The sequence below is a fragment of the Euprymna scolopes genome, chromosome 46, assembly GCF_053919585.1.
Source record: "Euprymna scolopes isolate OS-2025 chromosome 46, ASM5391958v1, whole genome shotgun sequence".
NCBI classification, from domain to species: domain Eukaryota; kingdom Metazoa; phylum Mollusca; class Cephalopoda; order Sepiida; family Sepiolidae; genus Euprymna; species Euprymna scolopes.
In genome coordinates, this window is record NC_136527.1 from 38,883,930 (window position 1) to 38,910,594 (window position 26,665).

The window sequence follows — 26,665 nt, forward strand, 5'->3', positions numbered from 1 at the left end:
ACCAATAAATTCCAGGTATTCTCATAGTATATATATTCCACCTATCTTATCCAATCCCAGGTGACGCTGTGTATTCTTCTAATATATATCTTCCACCTATCTCATTTGATCCCAGGCTATGCTGGGTATTCTGATACTATATGTTTTCCACCTATCTCATTCAATCTTGTACGACACTGGGTATTCTGCTAGTACATATTTGCACTTTTTTCATACAATCCCGAGACTGACTTCATGTCCGCCACATCACTGTTAAAAATATTTATGAAATAAAGTAATGTTTTAATCATAAACTGTTTAAGCCATTTCCTAGACTGACATATCCCAAACCCACTGTTAAAAATATACATGAAATAAAGTAATGTTTAAGATGTAATCGGTTTATTGGAGAGTGCCCTATCAGTGGCATCCATACGTCTGTGCATCCATTAGACTAGGGGCTCAAAAATGCCAAAATGACACATTTGCCCCATAACCTTTGATCCATGCATTAGATTTTTTGAACCTTGGCCAAAATGTGGAGCCCATTGTTCTTAATATAAATCCAGTATAGGTGACCCTGGCAAAAATTTGGTTTGTGTCCCCGGGGACTTTCAGTGCTAAAAACGCCTCTTTTTGTGGCTCTTTTTTCTTATTTTTTACCAAAAACTTAATGTCTGACTATATTTGTTTGTTTTTTTTCACGGTGGTTGTTAAGTGTTGAGACATTATGTTGAACAAAGATGGCGGCAAAGAAACAGTGTAGTACGATTCTGAGTGTAATTACCAGTAACAAAGATGTCGGCGAACTGATTGAATCCAAAATTCAACAATTTTTATAGTAACTTTAGAAGCTTTTCATTGGTTACTCACCATGACTTGTGGTTATAAAAACGATCGTCAAAATAATTGGTTTCATCTCCCCCATCCGGAGTCAAAAACATTTCACACACACCCTTTATGGATATAATAAAAAAATCCTTTCGGATTCAATTTTTGTTTGACTTGAGAAAAGGAAAGAAAAAATAAATAAAAAGAAAAATAAACAAAACAGAACAAATAAAAACAAACCAATAAAATATTTTTTTTTGTTTTGGGGGACTTTGTCTTTATTCTCAGTGGTCAAAAAGAATTATTAATATATTGGTATAATGTGTGTAAAATGAATTATTAATATATTGGTATAATGTCTGTAAAAAAGAATTATTAATATATTGGTATAATGTGTGCAAAAAGAATTATTAATATATTGGTATAATGTGTGCAAACAGAATTATTAATATATTGGTATAATGTGTGCAAAAAGAATTATTAATATATTGGTATAATGTGTGTAAAAAGCAGCCATGTTTTTGTAAATCACATTAACTTTTTTTATAAATATAAAAATACACACTTTTTAAATATATATATAAACATACAAAGAGAATCCTATTCAAATATATATAAACATTCAATAAAAAAAATTCACAAATATACATTAAAAAATTTTTTTTCACAAAAACTGCAAACATTATGTTAGATATTAGTTGGTTAATTTGGTTAGTGAGATAGAAATGGTCGCAGTTTAACCCCGTGTCTGGGGAATTTACAATTTATTTATTTTTTGTAGGGGGGAGCGGTGATCTCGACTGTTCATGCTTCTCTTTTTGGGTTTCTGAAAAGAGATTTATTCATAATTAGATTCCAAAAAGTCCAGTTATAAAATGTTTAATTTTATTCTTTTTATAGGCTTAGTGAAAATGTCGGCTATATTATTCTCAGATGTCACATAACTAAGAGTAATAATTTTTTTTACTTATTTCATTCCGTATGAAATGATATCTTATATAAATATGCTTCGACCTTTGATGAATCATAGAATTATTTGCTAATAAGATACTGCTCTGGTTGTCATAATGGATTACTATAGGTTTTCTACTTAGATCTGGTTTTCAAATAAATTTTAGAAGGCCATTTTTAATTTTTTAGTTAATTTTTTCTTCACATCTTTTAAAGTGTTGTCACAGATTGAGACGAGTAACCCAAAACAAAATCAACAATTCATTTGAAAAAACCCAGCATGAAGAAATTGTATTATTATCTGTTGGTTTTGCCACTATTTCATATGTGTTATTATAAATTTCTGGTGCGCTTTTCAATGAGTAACAGTAATCCACTGTGTAGTCTTGTATCTTTTAAATTTTTAGAAGTCTGGCCTTTTTCGCTCACTTATCAGGTATCAACGTGTCTGGTTAATATTTTCGTCAGTAGTTCTTCTGTAATTGTCGTCATTAATATTTTCATTGTGATTGATTAAGATGCTAGGTAATATTTCTTCGTTTTTCATCCACTGGATCGCCATTTTTTAAATTCAATGAATCACTGAATTTTACACATCTCACCCTTTTTATGGCATTTTGGGTTGGAAAGTAGATTAAATATGCTGGACTGCTTTTATCGTAACCTACGAAATATCTTTTTCGCTTTTAATATTTAGTTTAATGGTATTTTCTATAAATGCAAAAAATCTGAACCAAATATATGCATTCAGCTCATTTTGGGTTTTACACTGCAAAACGCTTCATACGGTGTATTGTCTAATCTTCTGTTGAACAGTCTATTTCTAATATATGCTGCTAGTCATCTTGTCATCTCAAAAAGGGTTCGCCATCATCAATAAAGTTCCAAACATACCTTAGATTATTTCACCCCATCGGGCTGATTGGACCTGCCAAGTCACAATGCACAAGTGAGAGAATTTTCATAGCTTTTTTATCTGCCGTTTGGCTTATATCTTTTGTCATTTTCCACTGTGCACACACATCATTAGGAGATCGTCTGAAGGTATTATTTTCATACCTTCGACTACATTTGGTAATTTTTTAATATCAGCTGTATTGCAGTATCCTAGAATTTTATGCCAGGTTTCCAAGTCGTGACAGGCAGTTTTTGAGGGAACCATACGTTTTTAATAATATAGTTGGCCATTTTCTTTAATGTCAAATACAGTTCCATTAGGGTATATCCATTTTGAGTTGTTTTGTCCAAACTTTATATTTGCCCCTTGTTTAATGGTAGCCTGAATGGAAAATATGTAGATATGATATTGCTTAAATGTAGGTATGAACAGAGCATTTTTTAGAATACAGTTACAGATTTCGCATTTATTTATTATTTTTGAGGATATTTTAGCATCACCTCTTTTCAAGACTATATCATTTATTTGACTACAGTCGGCAAGTTCGAAAAAATGACTTTGTGGATTAAAGGTTGAATCAAAATTAATAAAACCAGATTCCTTGGTGATAACATGTGCTGTAGCACCACAAGTCTACAAGTAGATTTTTACCGTTTGTGGTATTGTCAAAGTTACATGTGAATAGAAATGTATGTTCTTCCTCAAAATTCTCAATGTTTTTTACGGAGTCCATTTTAGAGCGTTTGTATCAACATTGGAAACTTTTGTGATGTGGTCGTCCACCATTATAGCAGATAATTTTATTGTTTTTCTTGGGATAATTACTTTTGGGGAAAACGTTATAGTGAGTTGCGTAATTTGGTAGTGTATGTTTTCGAGAAGCATTTTTGAACTTCATAATATTGCTGGAGATATTATTGTCCACAAGCATTCGATTAGTCTCTTTGCAACTGCGCAAAGCCACTTTAAATTCACTGAAATTTATGGGTCTCTTTTTGCGTTATAACAGTTGTAAATGCTTTAAAATCGGCTGAGGGTCATTGATATAAACAAGCTTTCGCTTATTATTTCACCTGAGAGTTTTAAGGCATTGGCGGTTGTTTCTGCCCTTATAACGTAATCGGTAATAGTTCCATCCTCGTTACATTTCAGAAACGTTAGTTCTGTATATAGTGATATAATTTTCGTTTCTTTTTTGATAAATAATGTCCTCTTAATATGTTCAATGCTTTCCGTCAATCATCCAAGGCATCTCTTCTAATCAGAGACAGACTTCTATCGTCTACGCATTGAATCAGTTATACAAAAACAGTTGCGTTCTTTTCAAGAAATTCGGGGTCGTTAGGATTCTGTGTTGTTTATGTAGTTTCCGAATCCTTACATACCCCAGAAAATTTACCTGCCACAATTCGAATTTAGATTCCGAACAATCAAAGACGATAACTGAGCACAAAACCTGTTAAGTGTTGAGAAATTATGTTGAACAGAGATAGCGACGATTGAATCCAAAATTGGACAAATTTTTATAGTAACTTTAGAAGCTTTTCATTGGTTGCTCATCATGACTTGTGGTTATAAAAAAGATCATCGAAATCATTGGTTTCATCTCCTTCACCCGGAGTAAAAAAAACATTTCACAGCGGTCAAATCAAATTTGCATGTGTTAAGGCCTAAATGTGCACGGTTATCCCTTTACACTGGGATGCGGCGTCCCCAGGGACTCAAAAGAAGTCAAAAATGCCCCAAATGACACTTTTTGCCCAATAGCGTTTGATCCATCCGTTAGATTTTCCTGAAACTTGGCCAAAATGTGGAAGATATTGTTCTTAATATGAATTAATTATGAATGACCCTGGCAAAATTCTGGTTTGCATTCCTCTGGGATTTTTAGGGCTAAAAATTCCTTTTTGGAGCTCTTTCTTCATATTACTCAAGAACTTGATATGTACAGCTATATAGTAGTTTTCCATGGTGCTGAATTAAAATATACATGTCTTAAGGAAAGAAACTGCATCGGTTGTCCATTTTCACTGGGATGCAGCATTACGAGGAGCTGAAAGGGGTCAAAAATGCCCCAAAATTGCACAAAAATTACACTTTTTACTCAAAAACTTCTGATTGGCTTTAATGAAACAATCAGTTCAGGTAAGAATGCCAAGAAATAAATTATATATGAAAAATGCTGCTGTGGAAACAAAAAGAACTCATACTTCACAAGAATTTCGTTTCTCTCCCGTATGTGTTTTCATATGATTAAACAAAGTAAACTTCTGTGCAAAAGAGGAACCACATACTTCACAAGAATGTGGTTTCTTTCCCGTGTGTGATTTCATATGATGCAACAAATTTGACTTCCATGTAAAACAAGAACCACATACTTCACAAGAATGTGGTTTCTCTCCCGTATGGGTTTTAATATGATTCAACAAGCCTGACTTCAATGCAAAGAAAGAACCACATACTTCACAAGAATATCGTTTCTCTCCCGTATGTGTTGGCATATGACGCAACAAAGCTGACTTCTGTGCAAAAGAAGAACCACATATTTCACAAGAATGTGGTTTCTCTCCCGTGTGTGTTTTCATGTGACGCAACAAGTTTGACTTATCTGCAAAAGAATAACCACATACTTCACAAGAATGTGGTTTCTCACCCGTATGTGTTTTCATATGACGCAACAAATATGACTTTTCTGCATAAGAAGAACCACAAACTTCACAAGAATGTGGTTTCTCTTTCGTATGTGTTTTCATGTGACGCAACAAGTGTGACTTATCTGCAAAAGAATAACCACATACTTCACAAGAATGTGGTTTCTCACCCGTATGTGTTTTCATATGACGCAACAAGTTTGACTTACCTGCAAAAGAAGAACCACACACTTCACAAGAATGTGGTTTATCTCCCGTATGTGTTTTCATGTGACACAACAAGTTTGACGTATATGCAAAAGAAGAACCACACACTTCACATGAATATGGTTTCTCTCCCGTATGTGTTTTCATATGACTGAACAAAGCTGACTTCCATGCAAAAGAAGAGCAACATACTTCACAAGAATATGGTTTCTCTCCCGTATGTGTTTTCATATGACTGAACAAAGCTGACTTCTGTGCAAAAGAGGAACCACATACTTCACATGAACATGGTTTCTCTCCCGTGTGTGTTTTCATGTGACGCAACAAGCTTGACGTATATGCAAAAGAAGAACCACATACTTCACAAGAATGTGGTTTCTCTCTCATGTTTGATTGCATCTTATTCAACAAGGATATATTAATGTTATTGTATTATTATATACACGCTAATAAATTTCAACTTTCGAGGATTTTATGAATGTATTTTGAATTATTTTCAAACTTTTTCAATCACCAATGAAGAAAAGTCCTTCTCATCCATTAATGAATTTCTTTTCATTGTTAAAATTCTGAAAATACACAATAAATTTCAAAAAATATAATTAATGTTATAAAATTTAATTTATTATGTAAGTTTTTATTAAAAATATTCACAATATTTATTATTAATTAAATTCAAAATAAAATGAGTATAGTTTTATGCAATATTTATTAACAAAATTAACTTGTTTCTATTGTCAATTATTAAACTAAAAATTTTTAATACTTTTCAGTTTAGATTAGTCATATTATTTCATTCTTCAAAATACTGTTCTCATCTCGTAACATTAGCGAAGCCTGCATTAAAATCCTATGTCACTTGAAATTTTTGTTTTTAATCTTACTGAGGATTTACACTCCAACGTTTACGAGTATTTAAATTACAACTGATTTTTACCAAGTACTCTAACCATAGCACCATGGGTTCTTGCAGAAAGTTCTAGTATAAATTTTAGGAACTATTTTGTTTCTAATAATATCACTATTTTTTATTACAGACACACAAACACACACACACATATATATATATATAGTGACACAAAGAATGTCCGCACTTGTAAATTTTTCCAAAAACTATATATATATATTTTATTTACATGGTAGTCACCATTTATCAAGGCCTGGAAGCCACTCGGAGATAAGGGTTATTGCGTGTACAGTAATCAAGGGGATAGAATCATAGTAATCATTAGTGTTGGAGATTTGATAAACTTTTTTACTTAAGGGGGCGGTTCATCAGTATTTTGCTTATGATAGACCTGAAGATATCCAAGTTGTAGTCAGGTGGGAAGCAGACAAACGGAAAAGAGTTCCACAGGCGTGCACTTTTAAGAAAGAAACTTTGGTCATGGAATCTACGTTTTGATTTAGGCACAGATAAAGAGTGGGGGAAATTATTGACAGTGGTTTCAGTCAGACGGGTGTTTTCATGAAAGATTGGCGAGAGGGGGCAGAGATTAAAGCTCAGACGAGCACTCGCCATGGAAATAACGATAAAACAAAGACAGGCTCGCAATGTCTTCTGCTGGAGAGAGTTTGCAGAGAAGAGAAAAGGGCATCCCCCACTAAAATACGAAGTCTATTTTGTACTCTGTCAAGGCAGGAAATGCTGTGGTGACAGTACTCCATCCTTGGACGTACTTGACTTTATATAGATAGAGGATTGCATCAGTAGTGAGATATCTTCTGGTAGCGGTAGTAGGACCTCACTATTTTCCCATCGCCATTGACAGCAGACTTGATGTAAGTGTTGCACTTCAGGTCAGGGTAAAGGTAAAATCCAGAAGCTTGTCAAAACATGGAGCCTGCCCAAGATGAGAGCCATCCATTTCAAATGATGCCAGATGGGGATCAGAGCGTTGATGATGTAAAGATAGGAGCTTGGTTTTAGATGCATTAAAAGTAACCAGCCACCTCTTCCACCATTGTACCACGTGCTCAAGATCAGAGAGGAGAAAATCAGGGAAAACTTTGTCATTTACGGCCTTTGATGTGTTGCCATAGTTGGCCGTGTTATCAGCATATATGTCAACAAATGATTTAAGTATGTGTTTTAGGAGATCATTAATGTAGATCAGGAAGAGAATTGGGCCCAGGATGGACCCCTGAGGAACTCCAGCATTAATACTTTGGACATCTGATTTCTGCCCGTCATCCACTACTCTTATGAGCCTATCAGAGAGAAACGATTTAATAATTGAAAAAACATTTCCAGTTATGAATTGAGTTGAGCATATTGAGAAGTGATACATGAATTACCATTAACATATAAAGTGATGCTGTTTCTTTAAACAAATAAATCTTACATATTTCGGATGATTATTAATTCATGACTCGCACAGAAGCCACCGATTAGCGTAATGGTTAGAAACCTTGACTGTCGTACAGGCAGTCGGGTTTCGATCCTGGCTTGAGGTAGTTGCCCGTCTATCCGCACTGATGAGCTGTGAAACATTACTGTATATGGATGGCATATATATATATATATATATATATATATATATATATATATATATATATATATACACTTTCACCAAAAAAGCCCGAACTTGTAATTTTTCAAAAACTACAAATTTACTTTAAATTAAATGTAACTGTATAAATAACCTACGCATCATTTGATTCACCTTTTATTCCTCTATAATTTTACCTTTTCATATTTGACTTTAATTGAAATATTCTAGTGTTCACGTCCATTACAAAAATAACTACTAATGAAGAAGGTAAAAAGAAACCTTGTGCAATTAAAAATTGTTGTTTAAATGTAATTGTAGAATATTAATGCAACACAAATACAACAGGAACACAATGAACTAGTTAATATTTAGTAGCAAAGCCCTCTTGCAATTTGACAATCTGCAATTATTTGGGTTTTCCTTGAATTAGTCTGTGGCAATAATCTAGTGAAAAGGCATGCCACTTCTCTTCAATTTTTGTTGAAAAATTTACTTTATTTAAATCTATTGTTTCTATCTGGAAACATCTTGTGTTTTGCTGGTGGAGTTTTTTCTCTTCAGCTCATTTTAATATGTATTGTTATTAGTATTATATTGTTATTAGTACATATTGATTTTGCTCGGTGTTTTAGGAAACAGATATTTAGTTTGTTTACATTATATAGATTGTAAGAATTGAAGTTTTGATACTAGCTCCATATTTAAAGATATATAAAGTGTTACTAGATTATTTTAATGATGGTAACCCGACGTGGCATTACATGACTTGGAAAATAAGAGACAAGAGTTTAATTGGTGTTGCGTGTTGAATGTGCACATATGCAAACACAGGCAGGACAGCCGGTAGCAAACGCACTGAAGGATGGAGTAAGGCTATCAGAATCGATATTGTCATTGTTAAAAGTCAACTATTTCATGGGCATAACTCTCGAAAGTGAGCGCATCTGCTAAAGGCAGGTCACATATACAGCCTAGAGAAAAAGGAAAAAGACGAGAGAGGCCTACACTCAGTTGGCAATCAACATCGCACAAATGTGCAAGTTTAACAAAAACTGACTGCACAACATCCGTTTCATTTGGTGCCGTTTTTTGATCCATTATTCTAACAAAGAATAAGGGAGCCTGAACGAACTGTAAACACACAATAAATAAGGGTTCCGTGAAGTTTAGCAAAATTAAAAAACAAAACAATAAAATATTTGAGTTTTTATCCTCGTTTTGCTGCTCAAATATATATATATATAATATATGTATACATATATAAATACGCATTTATATATATACACATATATAAATATGCATATAAAAATATATATACATATATAAATACGCATGTGACACACATAAGATAACAAAAAAACATATATATGCTCCAAATATTTTAAGCTAATTTTTTTTCTCTCTCTTTCGTGTTTCTTAAAAAATGATTTTGAGTTATTTAATCATCTTGTTCTTTCGTCAGTAGCATACTATTGTTATGATGAAGCAATATCTATTTTCATACTATTGTTATGATGAAGCAATATCTATTTTCATACTATTGTTATGATGAAGCAATATCTATTTTCATACTATTGTTATGATGAAGCAAGATCTATTTTCATACTATTGTTATGATGAAGCAATATCTATTTTCATACTATTGTTATGATGAAGCAAGATCTATTTTCATACTATTGTTATGATGAAGCAAGATCTATTTTCATACTATTGTTATGATGAAACAAGATCTATTTTCATACTATTGTTATGATGAAACAAGATCTATTTTCATACTATTGTTATGATGAAGAAATATCTATTTTCATACTATTGTTATCATGAAGCAAGATCTATTTTCATGCTATTGTTATGATGAAGCAAGATCTATTTTCAAATTTTGTGCAGAGATATGAAAGAAACGAGATATATAATACTCAAATTTTGTTTCAATGCCACATATATTATTCAACTATACACAAACCCGTTCTTGTAATATAACGTGCATGGTAGATGTGTGAGAAAATCAGCAGCTGCTGTAGGATAGCTCACTAGTGAAAATATTAGCAGCAGCCATCTTAGCACATTAAGAAAGATGATTTGAAAGTCTGAATTTTTGAAATGTAATGACACTTTTCGAGTGTAAGAGCCACATTACATACTCTCATCTCTATAAATCATCAGTGAAATTCGAAACCAAGATCTCAGTGACTGTGTCAGTTGCTCTATTACTGAGCCATGACCCAAAAACAGTACCTAAAGACTAGGTGGAAACTATTATTTCTATAGCAGCAGCACCGACACCTCACGGTTTGAAATTTTGAGTTTTTTGTTTATAATCTGTGCTGATTGCTGCTAGCAGTTAACTTCTCTTCTAGCTTACCATATAAAAGGCCATTTCTCAGGCAACTGACAACATTCATAAAACGATTAAACATTGGCAATCCTCTCTTCATTTCCAGCTCTTGGTACTGACAACACACTGGATGGGGCTTCTACTAACTAATTTCCCTGTTTCATTCGCATAGAAATGGCGACAGTTTGCATTGCACAATTGACCATCTATATATATAAAAGCGAAAATGTATGTATGTATGTATGTATGTATGTTTGTGTGTCTGCTAAAACCTTTGACCGACAGAACAAAAATTCACAAACTTGGTATAAAAATGTTATCCATAAATAAAAAATTAACCCGCACACAAGCTTAACTATGAACTTCTACGTTATGACAACGTTACCAAACTTATTAGCACGTTCAAAATAGTTAGATACGATAGTTAAACGAAAAATAACAAGCCAAAAATATGAAGTAAAAAAAATATGCTTACAAAAAATATTAACGATCGAAGTTTTTACAAAAAAAAACAGCCAGACACCATTTTCTTTTTTAGTAACAGTAGAGAGAGAGAGAGAGAGAGATAGAGAGAGAGAGAGAGAGAGAGAGAGAGACGCAAACAAAGAGAGAGAGATAGATAGAAAGAAAAACGTTAACTTTTTCATCCCGAAATCGACAATTTTCGACAGGGGGGATCTCAACAACTTTAAATAGTTGCAAAACCGAACAAATTTCAGATGCGTCGGTTTAGCCCAGGTAGTTAAGGCCTTGGTTCATTATCTAAATGTTTTGGGTTCGAATCGTGGTGTGAGATGTTTTTTTTTTTCGATTTTTAAAATTTAAATATTGAACCCTGTATCATTTAAGCCATTTTTCACATAACGTTCATTTTCCTTCTTTTTTTTTTTTACTTCGCTTATTCTTAGCAACACCAAAAAACACCCGGGTACCCACCGATTTTTTAAATTTTAATATCGGAACAGGCTTATTTAAGTCATTTTTCATGTGTTCGTTTTTCTGTTATCATCATTCGTTTGCCTTACGTTAGTTTTTTTGTGTTTTCTTCGATGTTTTGATTACCCCACTGCTTAATTAAAACGTTGTTTTATTTTCTTACTTCACTTATAACAATGCTTACATCGTCGTCGCTCAACGACTTTCAAACATCTTTCACTTATTCGCTTATAACAATGCTTCATTCTGGCTGGCCGATTTTATTTTCAAACTTCGCCTCAGGGCTTCGGCTTCGATCCTACCCCCTGTTTCTTTTTTATTTAACACCAAACACACCTAAAAACACCCAGGCAGTGGCGGGTACCCCTCGCTAGTCTATATATATAAAAGCAAAAATGTGTGTATGTTTGTTTGTGTGTATGTATGTTTGTGTGTCTGCTAAAAACTTTTGACAGACAACAAAAATTCACAAACTTTGTCTCATATGAAAGCCCCACCTTCTGTACGACAAATATCGGAAAATTGGCCCAAAGTGACCATCAGAAGTGTGTCAACTGATCGATTTTCTGCAGGGGGGACAAAAAAGTGATATTTTAATGTTAAACATTACATATTTTTAAATCGATTTATAACTGCCCCAAAAAAATACGGCCGCCAAGTCTTCTACATAAAGTATACATGCGGCCGTTTATTTCGGGTCAACTTGTATTTAAAACCCGCTGAGTCATGTCACGTGATCTTGACGTCAGCAACCTCTAATGGCGGTCTTAATTTACAATTTAAAAATGTTGTTATCGGTAAAAAAATGTAATTAAAGCTAAACTATGAACTTCTACGCTATGGCAACGTTACCAAAGTTATTACCACATTCAAAATAGTTAGACTCGATACTTAAACGAAAAATAATAAGCCAAACATGTGAAGTAAAAAAAAAAAACGCTTACAAAAAATATTAACGAACAAAGTTTTAAAAAATAAAAACAGCCAGACGCCATTTTTCAGTCTTTAGAGTAAGGCAGACGAAGTGTGTGTGTGTGAGAGAGAGAGAGATATCTAGACAGATTCGACAGGGAGAGGGTTAACAACGCATGTGTCAGATGACGTCATGACCTGATTTACTTCAAATAGTTGATAAACCGAACAAACTTTATATATGCCGCTTTAGCATAGGTAGTTAAGGGTTGGTTCATTATCTAAACGTTTTGGGTTCGAATCGTGGTGTAAAATGCCTTTTTTCCGATTTTTTACATTTAAATATTGAACACTGTATTATTTAAGCCATTTTTCATGTAACGTTCGTTCATTTTTCTGTTTTAATTTGTGTTTTTACCCCCCCCCCCCGCTTAATTAAAACGTTGTTTTCTTTTCTTCTTATAACAATGCTTACATCGTCATCATCCTCGTCGTAATGCTCGACGACTTTCAAACATCTTTCACTTCTGGCTGGCCGATTTTATTTTCAAACTTTGCCTCAGGGGTTCGGCTTCGATCCTACCCCCCCCCCCAGTTTCTTTTTTATTTAACACCACACACCCCTACAAACACCCGGGCAACGCCGGGTACCCCTTGCTAGTCAACAATAAAACCAACAGTTTTGTCATTTTATCTTTTCTTTCCTTTATTTTTTTGTTACACAACCAACTCTTTCAAGCATACACACACAAGTAAGAGATGTTTCCCTACACAAATTCAATCGTTTTCACACACAACCAACTCTTTCAAGCATACACACACACACACACACACACACACACACACAAATTCAATCGTTTTCACACACACACACACAAATTCAATCGTTTTCTCCTTTTCTATACTTTTACTAACAAATAAAATTAATAAAATGTTTTTTAATGTTAGAATGAGACTTTGCCTTTCTATACTACAATCCTTTCAGCAGGTAAATATAAATTAGCAAATTATTATTAAACTAACAATTTCTTGGGTAAATTGGATACACTCCCAACATTTTCCATTATTTGTGACACAGTGGGTTTGCACTGGAAGATGATGCGAACAGTGACCAAACATGGCATATTATATGTTCCATTTTGTGCAAGCATAGCTGGAGTATGATTAGAGATGCCGAGAAAGACAGATGGGATTAAATTGGTCACTCCTGTGAATGAAAAGTCTCAAAATGGAAGCACAGAAGAAATCCCCAATTCAAAGATATAAAATCCTACAGCATCTTTGGTCCTGTCTTGAAGCGTTCCTTTAAACAGATGCGAGCTCCCCAAGGACAATTGACGAACCAACCAGAAGCAGCAGAAACAGGTATGGTGTCATCCTGTTATGTTTATATGTTGACATGCAATCACACACCAACACCTATGATGAATTACGGGCCACTACAGTAGACATTAAAGATCTGATGACAATAGTCCATTACACAACCATTACAACATACAACCTTTCTTTTTTATTACACAACTAACACTTTGATGCACACACACATGCTAGCCAAGTAAGTTATAATTTTCCTTACACAAATTCATTACATCCACTTACGAAAGCCCCATTAATAATAACTCCGACCATTTTCATCTATCACAGTTAATGTTCAACAAAATAGATTTATTTTGTGTTGTCATCACTTTTCAAAACGGAATTAAAGTTAGAGTGTACTATCACAATCTGGTAAGTAAAGTTTTTGACATTTTGTAAAAAATACATGTAAAGAAAAAAACATATTGTGAATTGTTCGTATCATTTGGATTATTTGGACTATTGTGCTCATCTTAAGTGTTATTTTTACAATGTTTGCACAATAAATAACACTCAAGATGAGAACAGTATTCTTAACAATCTAAATAATACAAACAATTCCTCATCTAAAAAATTCAGAACCATAATATTGTAATTTGTTTAAAAATATGATTATTTTTTAATTTAGCCAAAATTGTGTGTAAAGTTTGTTGAATGTATTTTTGAGAAAACTTAAAACTACAACATAAGTTTCCTTAATTACGAGCATTTTTTTAAAAAACGAACAGAGAATTTGATAACTTCATTTCCAAATAAATTAACAGGAAAACTCTTTGGTATATACTTACATGTGTACAGTTTCTAATACATCGATTCTCATATTGAAACCAATCGATTAGAGTACAGACATTTAATTAAAGAAATCAGAAAGCAACAACTGAATGTCATACAGAATTTTACCTCACTTATATAAAAGAATTATATTGCTTAATGTCCGTTTAACTAGTTGTTTGCAACAAATTTTAATTCGATATTCGTTTTCAGCATACCTGAAAACTTATAGAAGTCATCATGTTAAAGGTTAAGGTGGAAAGTAAGAAACAGTTTATCAAAACGGCTTTCAAGCAGCAAAAAAAAAGAAAAAAATTATCACCATTACATTAAATTCATACAGAAAAGTGATCCCCCACTTTTTGGAAAAGTAATTTCATCATATCATGAAAACTAATTATTTGCGCCACTTTTGAAGTATATATTCGTTTTAAGCACCACGGAAAACCTATAAAAGTCGTCATTGCAAAGAAATTTTTAGAGTTGGAAAGACTCTAGACATTGACCATTTTTTTTTTTAATTTATAAAATTATTATATTTTCTTCAATGACGACTTTTAGTTTTCGGGGGTGCTGAAAACGGATATATATATGTGATGTGTAATAAATTGCAAACAGACGGGCTTACTTGACAAACGCTCGAGGTGTGCACTCTGCAAAGCGGGCACGTCCAAAGAAAAATGGCAAGATGGCGGCGGCCGGTTAATATTGCCAAGTAATCACGCAAAATCTCGTGTTCTCTCGCACACACGAGAGTTCAGCTTAGCATAAAAACGGGTCACTGTGAACAAGAAGGGAGAAGGAAAAACGTAGTCAAGACAAAGACGACGCTTCTGACGACTGAGAAGAAAAAAGAAGAAAAAGAGCAAGAAGTAGAAGAGGAAGAAGAGAACGATACATGAGAAGACGAGGTGTGTGCGGTTTTGAGTAAAGCGAAACAGACAGAAAAAAAACTCTGATTACAAGCTATCTCGGCTTTGGTATGGAGAAATTTGACATCAGATTAATTCCGGAATTCGATGGCTCCCCCACTGGTCCCTCGGTGGTCGAATGGCTGGAAAAGGCTGAGTGCGTTTGCCGGTTGTGCAAGATTAAAGACCCAGCTATGGTTATCCCATTGAGACTCACTAAAGGGGCTTATGCCGTGTACCAGCAGCTAGGGGAGGATCCGACCATGGAGCAGATTACACAAGCGCTATACGGGGCATTTGGTACAGACCCTTTTGTCGCCTGGAGGCAGTTTTCCGAACACCGACTTGGGCCGGGGGAGACAGTGGATGTCTACATGGCCGACTTGAAAAAGCTTGCCACTCCCTTCGGCGGTGCAAGTGATCGCATATTGGCATGCGCCTTTTTGTCGGGACTTCCGGATGAGGCAAGTCGACTGCTGCGAGCATCGTCAAGACTCACTGAGATTGGATTGGAGGAGTTATTGGCGAGAGCACGAAACATCTTGAAAGACGATCGAGAACTAGTCTCCGCAGCTGTTGACACTCTGGACTCGCCAACGAAGGGTCTACGATGCTATACCTGTGGTGGCCCCAACCACTTTTCAAGAGACTGCAAAAGCGGTACAAGGTGCACCCCTAATTATGGAGCACGACAAGTAATAAGCCAGGCCACATAGTGCGGAATTGTCCGGGAAACGGGCAAGGGGAGGACGCCGCAGCGCTAGCACCCTCCCCAACACGGCATTGAACAAAGCGCTGCCTGCAGTAACAGTTCAAGTTGATGGATGTGAACGTTCAGCACTGGTTGACACCGGCTCTACCCAAACCCTTCGTCGAAAGGAATATTGCACCACATGGAAGAAACGAAGGATCCCTGTACTTACTGTCGGCCAAGGCTCATTGGTGTGTTGTGGGGTCAGCGTTGTTCATATCAGCATTGGCAATGGCTCTCCGGTTGCTGTGACGGTGTTAGTGGTCAATGGGGAGCTGCTCGGATATGACCTTCTCCTTGGAATGGACGCTATCACACAGCTAGGCGGAATTACTGTGAACGGCGCCGGTGATGTGAGCTTCTCTCGACCAAACAAACAAATGTGTGCAGCAATCACTCTCGATGAGCCCGACTTCCATGCAGAATACGATAAGGGCACAAACACTTGGACAGCGTCCTGGAAATGGGCAGGCGACCAGCCACCAGTGTCATTGCGGAATCGACTTACAGAGTATCCCCCTCCTGCGTGGCTTAGGGGGCAGTACGAGGCAGAATTTCAAGTGTGGCTGGATAATGGCTGGTTAGTTCCATACCCAGAGGATGAGCTCGGGCCCCCGCGGGGGCTAATTCCCCTGATGGCTGTCAGACAAGAGAACAAGCAGAAAGTCCGACCTGTTCTTGATTACCGGGAACTTAATGAATACGTTGACCCACACACTGCGGGGGCTGATGTCTGTGCTCATAAACTACCGGAGTGGCGGCGGCAGGGTGCAGAAGCAGCCATACTGGACTTGCGAAGAGCGTACTTGCAAATACGTGTTGAGAAATCGCTGTGGCCGTTCCAGACGGTGGTGATCAAAGGAACTCGCTATTGCTTGACCAGGCTAGGATTCGGCGTGAATGTAGCCCCTAACATCATGACAGCAATCATGCAGGCGATCCGGCGTCAAGATGAAGCGGTGCAACATGCGACATCGTCGTATATAGACGACATTTTTGTCAATGAGAGCCTCCTGTCTGCCCAGGTGGTCAAAGAACACTTTGAGCACTTCGGATTGTCGTGCAAGGAGCCAGAGCGGCTACAGGACGGGGCGAAAGTGCTCGGACTGCAGGTGAGCGGAAGTGCAGATGGCCTTCAATGGGGAAGGAGTGGTGAAATCCCGAAAATCCCATCTACCATCACACGTCGGAGCACGTTCGCCATTTGCCGAAAAATTGGTAAGTCACTTCCCTGTGTGTGGGTGGCTCCGAGTGGCTGTAGCGGCCATAAAGCGACGGGCAACTTCTATGTCAACTGGATGGGACGATGAGGTGCATGATCCTGCCCTGCGAAGCATGCTGGTGGAAATTGTGGCCAGAGTGACCAATGATGACCCTGTACGGGAGAGCTGGTGCGTCGATGGGAGTGAATTTACAGTTTGGGTAGACGCCAGTTCACTTGCCCTTGGCGTTGCTCTGGCGGTCGACGGAAGGATAATAGAAGATGCCTGCTGGCTTCGGCCGGAGAATGACGGCAAGCATATAAACCTAGCTGAACTCGATGCTACACTGAAAGGAGTCAATCTAGCGCTTCAGTGGCAGGCTAGAATCCTTCACATCATCACAGATTCCACGTGTGTGCATCGGTGGATGACCAATGCCTTGAATGGAAAAGCACGTCTGACAACGAAGGCGTCGGCCGAAATGTTGATCCGGAGGCAGCTTGCTACCCTAACCGAAACCACTAAGGAATACGACTTGGTCATAGATGTGACACTGGTGCAGTCCTGTTTGAATCAGGCGGACTGTCTGACCAGAGTGCCACGCCGTTGGCTAGACCTTCCAAAAGAAGTGAATGAGTCAGCACCTGTAAATTGCGCTGCAGTGGGACATAGACTCAGCCCGGAGCATATTAATGATATCTATTGCCAAAGCGGGCACCCCGGTGTAAACCGAACGCTTTACTTAGCCAGATTGGTTGACCCCTCTGTGTCTCGGAGGGCTGTGAAATCTGTTGTGGGAAGCTGCAACACCTGCCGATCGATCGACCCAGCACATGTCCGGTGGAAGAAGGGAATACTCAGTGTGAAGCGTAATTGGGATAGGATTGCGATGGACATAACGCACTACAACGGGAGGCATTTTTTGACGCTTATCGACTGTGGACCATTCAGGTTTTCATTGTGGCGGCCCCTTCGCCGGCAGGACACGGCTGCCATTATCCATGAGTTGGAAGGTGTGTTCCTCGAGCGTGCCCCTCCTTCTGAGATACTCACCGACAATGGCCCCGCTTTTGTTAGTGAGCCGTTTAAACAGTTTGCAGATGGCTGGAGTGTCCATCTGCGTTTTCGGTGTGCCCATGTTCCCAGTGGAAACGGGATTATTGAGCGCAATCACAGAACTGTTAAGACAATCGCAGCGCGGAAGGGGTGTACGGTACCTGAAGCAGTCTATTGGTACAACATCACCCCTAAGGACGATGTTTCACCCTCCACCGCGCCAGCCAACGCGCTACATACATACCGTGTCAGGGTGAGAGGTTTGGAGAGTAGCTCACTACCTGAACCGGAGCCACAACAAAAGAACATAAAAGAGGGAGATGTCGTCTGGGTTAAAAAAACCCCGAGGCCAGTGCACGACTCGCTACGGAACCGGTCATGTCACTGAAGTGATCAGCCCGCAGGCGGTGGGAGTTGATGGAGTACCTCGTCATATTAAAGACTTAAGATCAGTATTCCAAACGCAGCTGCCGCTTGACGAAGATAGTGAAATTGAATCCGTGACCAGCGACCCATCATTCTGGTTCATGACGGCTTCAACGCACAGTGACACTGAGAGTGGTAGCCTTCAAAGTACTGACCCTCCTGCTGATGATGAAGACCCGGACAGTGATACTGCGATGCTCAGCTTTAGGTTCGCCGACCTTCGTGTCACGGAAGACAGCGCAAACGATGATGAAGCCCCGAATCCCCCTCTCCGAAGAAGCACTCGAAGAAAAAGGCCACCGCCTCCCTGCTCTTTCTGTGATAATGAGATCAGGGAGGAGTGTGTAATAAATTGCGAACAGACGGGCTTACCTGACAAACGCTCGAGGTGTGCACTCTGCAAAGCGGGCACGTCCAAAGAAAAATGGCAAGATGGCGGCGGCCGGTTAATATTGCCAAGTAATCACGCAAAATCTCGTGTTCTCTCGCACACACGAGAGTTCAGCTTAGCATAAAAACGGGTCACTGTGAGCAAGAAGGGAGAAGGAAAAACGTAGTCAAGACAAAGACGACGCTTCTGACGACTGAGAAGAAAAAAGAAGAAAAAGAGCAAGAAGTAGAAGAGGAAGAAGAGAACGATACATGAGAAGACGAGGTGTGTGCGGTTTTGAGTAAATCGAAACAGACAGAAAAAAAACTCTGATTACATGTGACACAGAAAAATAGTGTTCATATGAAAAGTTTACTTTTTTTTAAAAATTGGGGATCACTGTTCATTATAAATTTAATGTAAAATAAGCACCCACATTGTGGCCACCTAGTAATTTTTTTTTTTTTTGCCAACGTTCAGTGAAATACGCATCGGCTCCAATGTTGAACATTGTTCATCATTATTTTTACAAGGAAAGAATTTTTACGCTTTTTAAAAAAATTTTTTTAATTTTTTTGGCTTAAAATTTGCGAATGATTTTATGATTTTATCTGTTTTTTGTTTGTTTGTTTTTTGGGATGGATATTATTATTATTTTTTTTTTTACCGGAATTTATTAACAGGAAAATTAGTGAAAAAAACCTTTACTGGGGGGGGGCGGATTTAATAAACAAACAAAATGAAAGCAAAGCAAAACAAAACAAAAATTTGGTGCTTATACACTTATGTTACCGTTGATTTCAACAATTGAAATTTTTATTTTTGAATAAAAAATAATTATTAAAACAAAAATTTGGTGCTTATGCACTTACGTTACCGTTGATTTAAAATAATATAAAGAATCATTCCTCATCTAAAAAAAATTCAGAATCGTAATATTGTAATTTAAGAATCATAATTATTTTTTAATTTAGTCAAAGTTATTTGTAAGGTTTGTTGAATGTATTTTTGAGAGAACTTAAAAATACAACATAAGTTTCTTTAATTATCAGCATTCTTGAAACAAACGAACAGAAAATTTCATAAATGCAGTTCCAAATAAATTAACAGGAAAACTCTTTGGGGTGTTTGTGCACTTATTGATCCGCACTATTTTTGTAATCCTATTTCCAAGTTTAATTAAAGTTTTATTATATGTTTTTTTATTCAATTGTAAGGTTAAAGTACAGAATAGGTACAAAACACACTCCCCTTCCATGTTAAGAATGGCTTTTTAAATAATAACTTTATTATTTCAGCACGGATCAATAAGTGCACTAGTACCCAGTTTCTAATACATCGATCCTTCATATTGAAACCACTCGACTTAATTTTTAAAAAGGAGAAAACAATAACTGAATGGCAAGAAGGCAAAAAAAAAAAAAAAACTTAATTCGTGAAATTTGGCTAAAAAAGTCGATGTTTCCAAAATGGGAGTTCAATTTACTAGAGTGTTGTATTAGAAAGAGTACATCTTAAAATGGTAAATATTGAATTCTTTTTTTATATATAATCTGATAGATTACTGAGTATTAAACTTAGTTTAAAAAAAAAAACGATGACAATAAAAAATATACATAGTGGGAGGGCATTGTTTTTTATTTTGTTGTTTTTTTCTGATTTCATGTTTCAATAAAGACAAAAGGACATTAAAGAACAAAAAATCAAGAAAAATGTTATCAATTTTGTACGTGAAAACACATACAGAATTGGCCACCACTGATAACATAAAAAAATACGTATTGACCGTTTTTTTTTAATGTTTAAGTCAGTATTGAAAAAAAAATCTTATAGATTAGTAAACATTCGATAATAATCCGATGAAAAAAAGATGAAAATAAAAAATACACATACGTGCGCCACTGCGCCATGTAGTAACACTTACGTTTTTGTTTTATGATCTGCTTTCGATTAACTTTATCTGCTTTTATAAAGGAAACGATGTTTCAAATGTGATTGATTCAAATTAAAATTCAAGATGACGAACGGAAGAGCAATTTCGCAGAAAACAAAATTGCAGAGGAAAAATAAAAAAAGAAATCATTTCGAAATAGAGCCGATCTATTTGGTGAATATCACGGATAAAATTAGTATTATTTTATTTAACATTTTAATATTTACATGAGTGAGAACAGATTACAAATTTCGTTTTTATTAATTTTATAATTCGTTGACGTTGCACGTGCAATTTAATGGCGGAACCCGATAGTTTTTAAAGCCGCCTTTTCGTATTTTTATTTTTATTTTTTTAGATTCTTGATTTTTTTGTGCGTGTTTGAAACATTAAAGCCTAAAGTTAATCTGGTGCTTGTGCAGTTTACGAAACACATTAAAAATTAACATGTTGGTGAACAATAGTTTATCATATTTTTTATAGATTTCTTTTTTTCTTTTTTTTTTTTCGGTGCAATTTAATGGCGGAAACAGATAGGTGAACATAGTTGTGAAAGCTTATCATATTTTTTAATCGATTTCCGATTTTTTTCATCGTGTTTTAAAGATTAAAGCTTAAAGTTAATCGATAATCTTGACTGGTTACTTACCATGGATTTAATTTAGCTTAAGGAAATAATGGGATTGTATTATTGTACACATAGATGCGAAAAAGTTGTCAAAAAACAAATATATAACAAATAAATGTTATCAAAAGCAAGATAAGTTACTTTTCTACCAAACTGGATATATTTTTCGTGTTTTTATTCAGTGTAACATGTTTATTCAGCTCAAAAAATATACATTGTTTACCAATATATTGGAAAATTCAAAATGGCGCCCGACTCTCTCTTCAACACGGTAAGTTCGGGAGAAGGTGTTATAAATAATAAACTAGGCAAAATACTATTAAAAAACCACTGAATATATGTCAACCTATGTCACGGTAATATATATTGAGCGAGTTTCTAACAGTATTTTGTCTAGTTTTATATTTGTAGCACCTTTATCAAACTTACCGTGTTAAAGAGAGAGTCGGGCGCCATTCGGAATTTTTCAATACATCGGTAAACACAGTATGTTTTTCGAGCTGAATAAACATGTTACATTAAGTAAAAACACGGTGCCCGGAAAACTCGTGCCGGGAAAACTCGTCTCGGGAAAACTCGTTTCGGAAAACTCGTCTTTTTTACTTGTTTAATGTTTTTTTGTTTGTTTTTTAAAATAAAATCGATTTTCTAAGTGTCCGTTTTCTACCTAACTGGCTAAGTTCTTAGTGGTTTCACTTATATTAAAGCGTTTATTATGTTCATATAATTACAAATTTTTTTTTGTTCTTATTTTAACGATGTTTTTTGGAGTCATAAAAACAATAATTAAAAACAAAACAAAAAAATTAAAAACTTTTTTGTTTTGGTTTATTATTGTTTTCATGACTCCAAAAAACATCGTTAAAATAAGAACCAAAAAAATTGTAATTAACTTTGTATGAACATAATAAACGCTTTAAAATAAGTGAAACCACTAAGAACTTAGCCAGTTAGGTAGAAAACGGACAATCGATTTTATTAAAAAAAAAAAAAAAACATTAAACAAATAAAAAAAATTTTTTTTTAATATTATGGGGGGGGGGCTATAGTCTATTTTAAAAAGCAATATCTCCTTCAAGAACGATCATAAAATGTGTTTTCAATCGATAAGGGACCAGTTTTCCTACCTAGCGAAAGGGGACGAGTTTTCCGGAGACGAGTTTTCCCGAGACGAGTTTTCCCGGGACGAGTTTTCCTAAATTCAAAAACACTGAACCCATATCCAGTGAGGTAGAAAAGTAACTTATCTTGCCTTTGATAACATTTATTTGTTATATATTTGTTTTTTGACAACTTTTTCGAATCTATGTGTACAGTAATACAAACCCGAAATAATTTACCCCAAATTCGAATTAAGACAGCAAAACATCGAACCGGAAATGTAAATAAGAATCGAAACTTTTTGTTTTTTTTTCGCCATTTTTCTCAGTTTTTTTATTATCAAAATGAAACGAAACAGCTTTATTTGTTTTTGTTTTTTATTTATTTTTTGTCTCTTTCTTTTTTTATCGAAATGAAAATTGTTTTTGTTTTCCTTTTATTTTTTATGTTTATTTTATTTTTATTAGGCTTGGGGGGGGGGTCTTCTATTTTAGGAAAGGTTCCACCCTCAAATTTAAAATGACTATTAGGGTTTTTCTGACCGCTGAAAACGAAAACAACTTTTGAAATTTCAGGAAGCAAATAGTTTTTCAGATATGAAAAAAAATATCGTGTGAAAATGAGGGAGATCACTTTTATATATTGATTTAACGTAAAATGAGCACCCACTTTACGGCCACCTTTTTGGGGGGGGGGATATTTTAAGGGGGCATTTATTTAGTAATTTTGACCAAACAACCAGCGCTTACAACAATGGCCACTAGTTATAACAATGAATTACACTGTAAAAAAAAAAAAATTATTCATGAAAAATAGTAATGAAAAATGTTTTCTGGGACTTAAGATAATGGATTAAAAAAAGACATTGTTTGGACAAAAAAAAAAGACATTGTTTGGACAAAAAAAAAAAGACATTGTTTGGACAACAAAAAAAAAAGACATTGTTTGAACAAAAAAAAAAAAAAGCTTAATTACACGTGCCTCCAAGTAGAAGTTTAATAACATATCTAGCTTTGCACAATCAAAACAAAAAATAACGCGTCGCTCATAAGTTCTACAGAAGCCCGAAAATGTCAGAAAGTACATTTTATTTTATAGCTAGGGCTGTGACAAGAGAATAGTCTTATCATTGTTTTGTACTCTCGAGTATATATCCGACGCAGTTAATCAATCGAGAACCACTAGCAATGTCAGAAACCAACATTACAAATGCGTGAAAAAAAATTGAATAATTCAACCTCCTATATTTCCAAGCTTATAAGTACTTGAAAAATGTGATTCAAACCTTAATTTTCTTTTTCAATTAAAGGGGCAAAGACAGAATTTTCCAAAAATAACAGATTTAATAGCAAATTATGCAATATTTGTTTTAATAGGTTTTCTTGAAAAAAAAAGATTTAAAGAAAATCAACGAATTTACCTTGTTTTGATGAATATATGCATATATAAATTCCAAAAAATCACTTACCTATAAAAAATACTATCCAATGAGTACTTCCATTATTCATTGTTAAGAATTTATCCATATTTATATTTTTAATTCCATGTATTTTTTCATAAAATAATTTTTTAAACGACTATTTGAAAATAGCGCCATTTGCATAAGCATTTTTACGTTTACGTTTATACTGGAAGTAGTGTTTGTTCTTATTTTGAACTACGGATGGACCAAGGAAACTAAACACCACACATTCGCGTTAGCCATCTAGCCTCATGCATGAAGAAATATGGGTTTCCTTAGGTAAAAAATATTGACATATTACTTATAAGTTTTGCATTAAAAAAAAACAGCCGAATATTTTTTTTCTTTTCTCAATGAAACACAAACTTTCTGTGCAGTATAAGAATATTATAAGGTTTTACTTTAAAAAAAAGTCACCATGTTTGTTTTTTTTAAATAAAAGGTTTTAAACTTTGGGCTTTACAGGTAAATTTGCAAATAACTGTATTTTTTGTTTTAAATTGGCTTATTTTATTTATTGATCTTTTATCTTCAATTTGTGATATATAAATTTGAGGCGAGAAAATTAATAATTTTCATTTTAATAGTCATTTCAAAATGGGGGGTATTTTAAAGAAACAGGCTTGTCTAGAACATAATATTCAGTTTATTGGAAAGAGCATCAAATTTCACATTGAATCTGAAAATATCGTAAAAATTGAACCAATAGAAAAATTTTGAAAGATTTTTAAAATGAAAAAATTGAAAAAACATTAACTCGTAAAATTCTATTGATTTCATTACGTAAACAAAATGGTTGCATGAAGGCGCGCAGGCACTTTGTAAACACTGATTTTTTTAAATGAAAATAATATTTCTAATATTTTTTAAACAACTTTAATAATTTATTCTGGAAGTATATTCCATAAAGAAAATAAACAACCCACTTTAAAAGAAGAAATTACGAGTTTTTATATTTTATTTGTAGTTTTATGCTAAGGGTGTCAAAAATTTCCCCAAAATTCTGACACACCAAGAGAACCACATCATTATATCTAAAACATATAAGATATTAACTGATATATACTTGAGAGTCAAACTAATGAAAAGAATATTCTCTTGTCATAGCGCTATTTATAGCTATAACATATATATTCATAACAGCTATATTTATAACTAGCAGATGGGAGGTACCCAGCTTTGTTCTGTCGTTAAATACGCTTAAATATGATATTTTAATTTGCCCAGATTTTGTATAGATTATTATAGAGATAATAAAGTCGTGATTTCAAAAGTAATAAAAAAGTATTTGGGTGTCATCAGCTAGAATCGAAACCAAAAGCAAAACCGTAGCATTCAAAGTTGGTGACGTTACCACTGTACAAGCGTTACACGTATATGAACTGATTAAAAATAAACTAAGATGAATGAACAAAATGTATAACAATTTTTTCAATTTTGATCCCATAGGACTAATTGAACTGGTGCCAATTTTTAGGAAATTACCCTGGTTTCACTAACTTGAAAGGGTGTGGCTCAGTGTTCACCTGTTCATAATTGGGATCTATCAATATTTGAGATCGAGGTTGCAGGTGCAGGAATCTCTTGAAAGTAGTAGAGTATCCACAGGACCGTTAAAAGTAAATTTAACGAGATCACCAATTAATAGAAGCTTTCCACCAAGGCACATCCTCACATACATAAAATAAAAATATAAAAATAACTCCAGAAAATAACGACACTTGACAAAAAACTCAAAATTAATGTATTAAGATGAAATAACATTTATTTACGTGTTAGGAATATTAATTAACATCGTTTCAATGTCATTGTTTTCATGTAACGATTGTTCATTATGCAGGTTTACGTGTTAGGAATATTAATTCAAATCGATCAAACGTAAATGTTTTCTTTTAACGAGTGTTCATTAAGCAGGCTTAACTAAATGAGGATCTCGTGAGAATAGCACTTTTTTCCTTTTTTTCATTTTATAATCTATCTCAGCGTTTTTATTTTATTTTCAATTGACTTTGATAAGTGGTAATAGATTTGACGTTCGTTTAATACTGGAATTTGATGGATCTACTGCTGGGCCATTTGTTGTCGAATGGGTTGAGAAGGCTGAGCCTATTTGCAAATCGTGCAAAATAAAGGAGCCAGTAACAGTCATTCCGTTGAGGTTAACTGGAGAGGTCCTGCAGTGTACCAGCAACTGGAGGATGAACCTGACTGGGAAGAAATTAAGCAGAGTTTGTATACAGCATTTGGTACAGATTCTTTTGTTGCATGGCAACAGTTCACTACCCTGCAGCTATAACCCAATGAAATGATGGACGTTTACTTAGCTGATTTACGGAAGTTATCTGCACCGTTTGGTGGTGCTAACGACAAAATGTTAAGCTGTGCCATTTTTGGTGGGCTGATCTGAGGGTGTCAGTAGACTTTTGCAAGCGTCGTCACATGTTGACAGATTAACAACAGACGAGTTATTGTCTGAAACGTGAAACATCCTTATGGAACCAGA

At 35.1% G+C, this 26,665-nt stretch overlaps 1 protein-coding gene across 2 annotated transcripts; it reads right to left on the bottom strand.

Annotated features, from left to right (window-relative positions):
- Nucleotides 1–1,076: 1,076 nt before the first annotated feature.
- Nucleotides 1,077–21,086, bottom strand: LOC145270516 (uncharacterized). Of its 2 annotated transcripts, none has more exons than XM_080126177.1 (2): nt 20,963–21,057; nt 1,077–6,086 (listed from the first exon to the last, which is right to left on the bottom strand). In XM_080126177.1, the coding sequence occupies exon 2, from the start codon at nt 5,914–5,916 to the stop codon at nt 4,864–4,866; it is 1,053 nt and encodes a 350-aa protein (XP_079982303.1). In that variant the 5' UTR covers nt 5,917–6,086; nt 20,963–21,057; the 3' UTR covers nt 1,077–4,863. The 2 variants fall into 2 exon arrangements, 1 of the variants encoding a protein (XP_079982303.1); XR_013865409.1 differs by lacking the exon at nt 1,077–6,086 and adding an exon at nt 19,008–19,193 and having other exon boundaries at nt 20,963–21,086.
- Between the last annotated feature and the right edge of the window lie 5,579 nt (nt 21,087–26,665).

What these genes read in the sequence shown, in the direction of transcription:
- LOC145270516 (XM_080126177.1), bottom strand. Translation starts at nt 5,916, where the DNA reads ATGCAATCAAACATGAGAGAGAAACCACATTCTTGTGAAGTATGTGGT.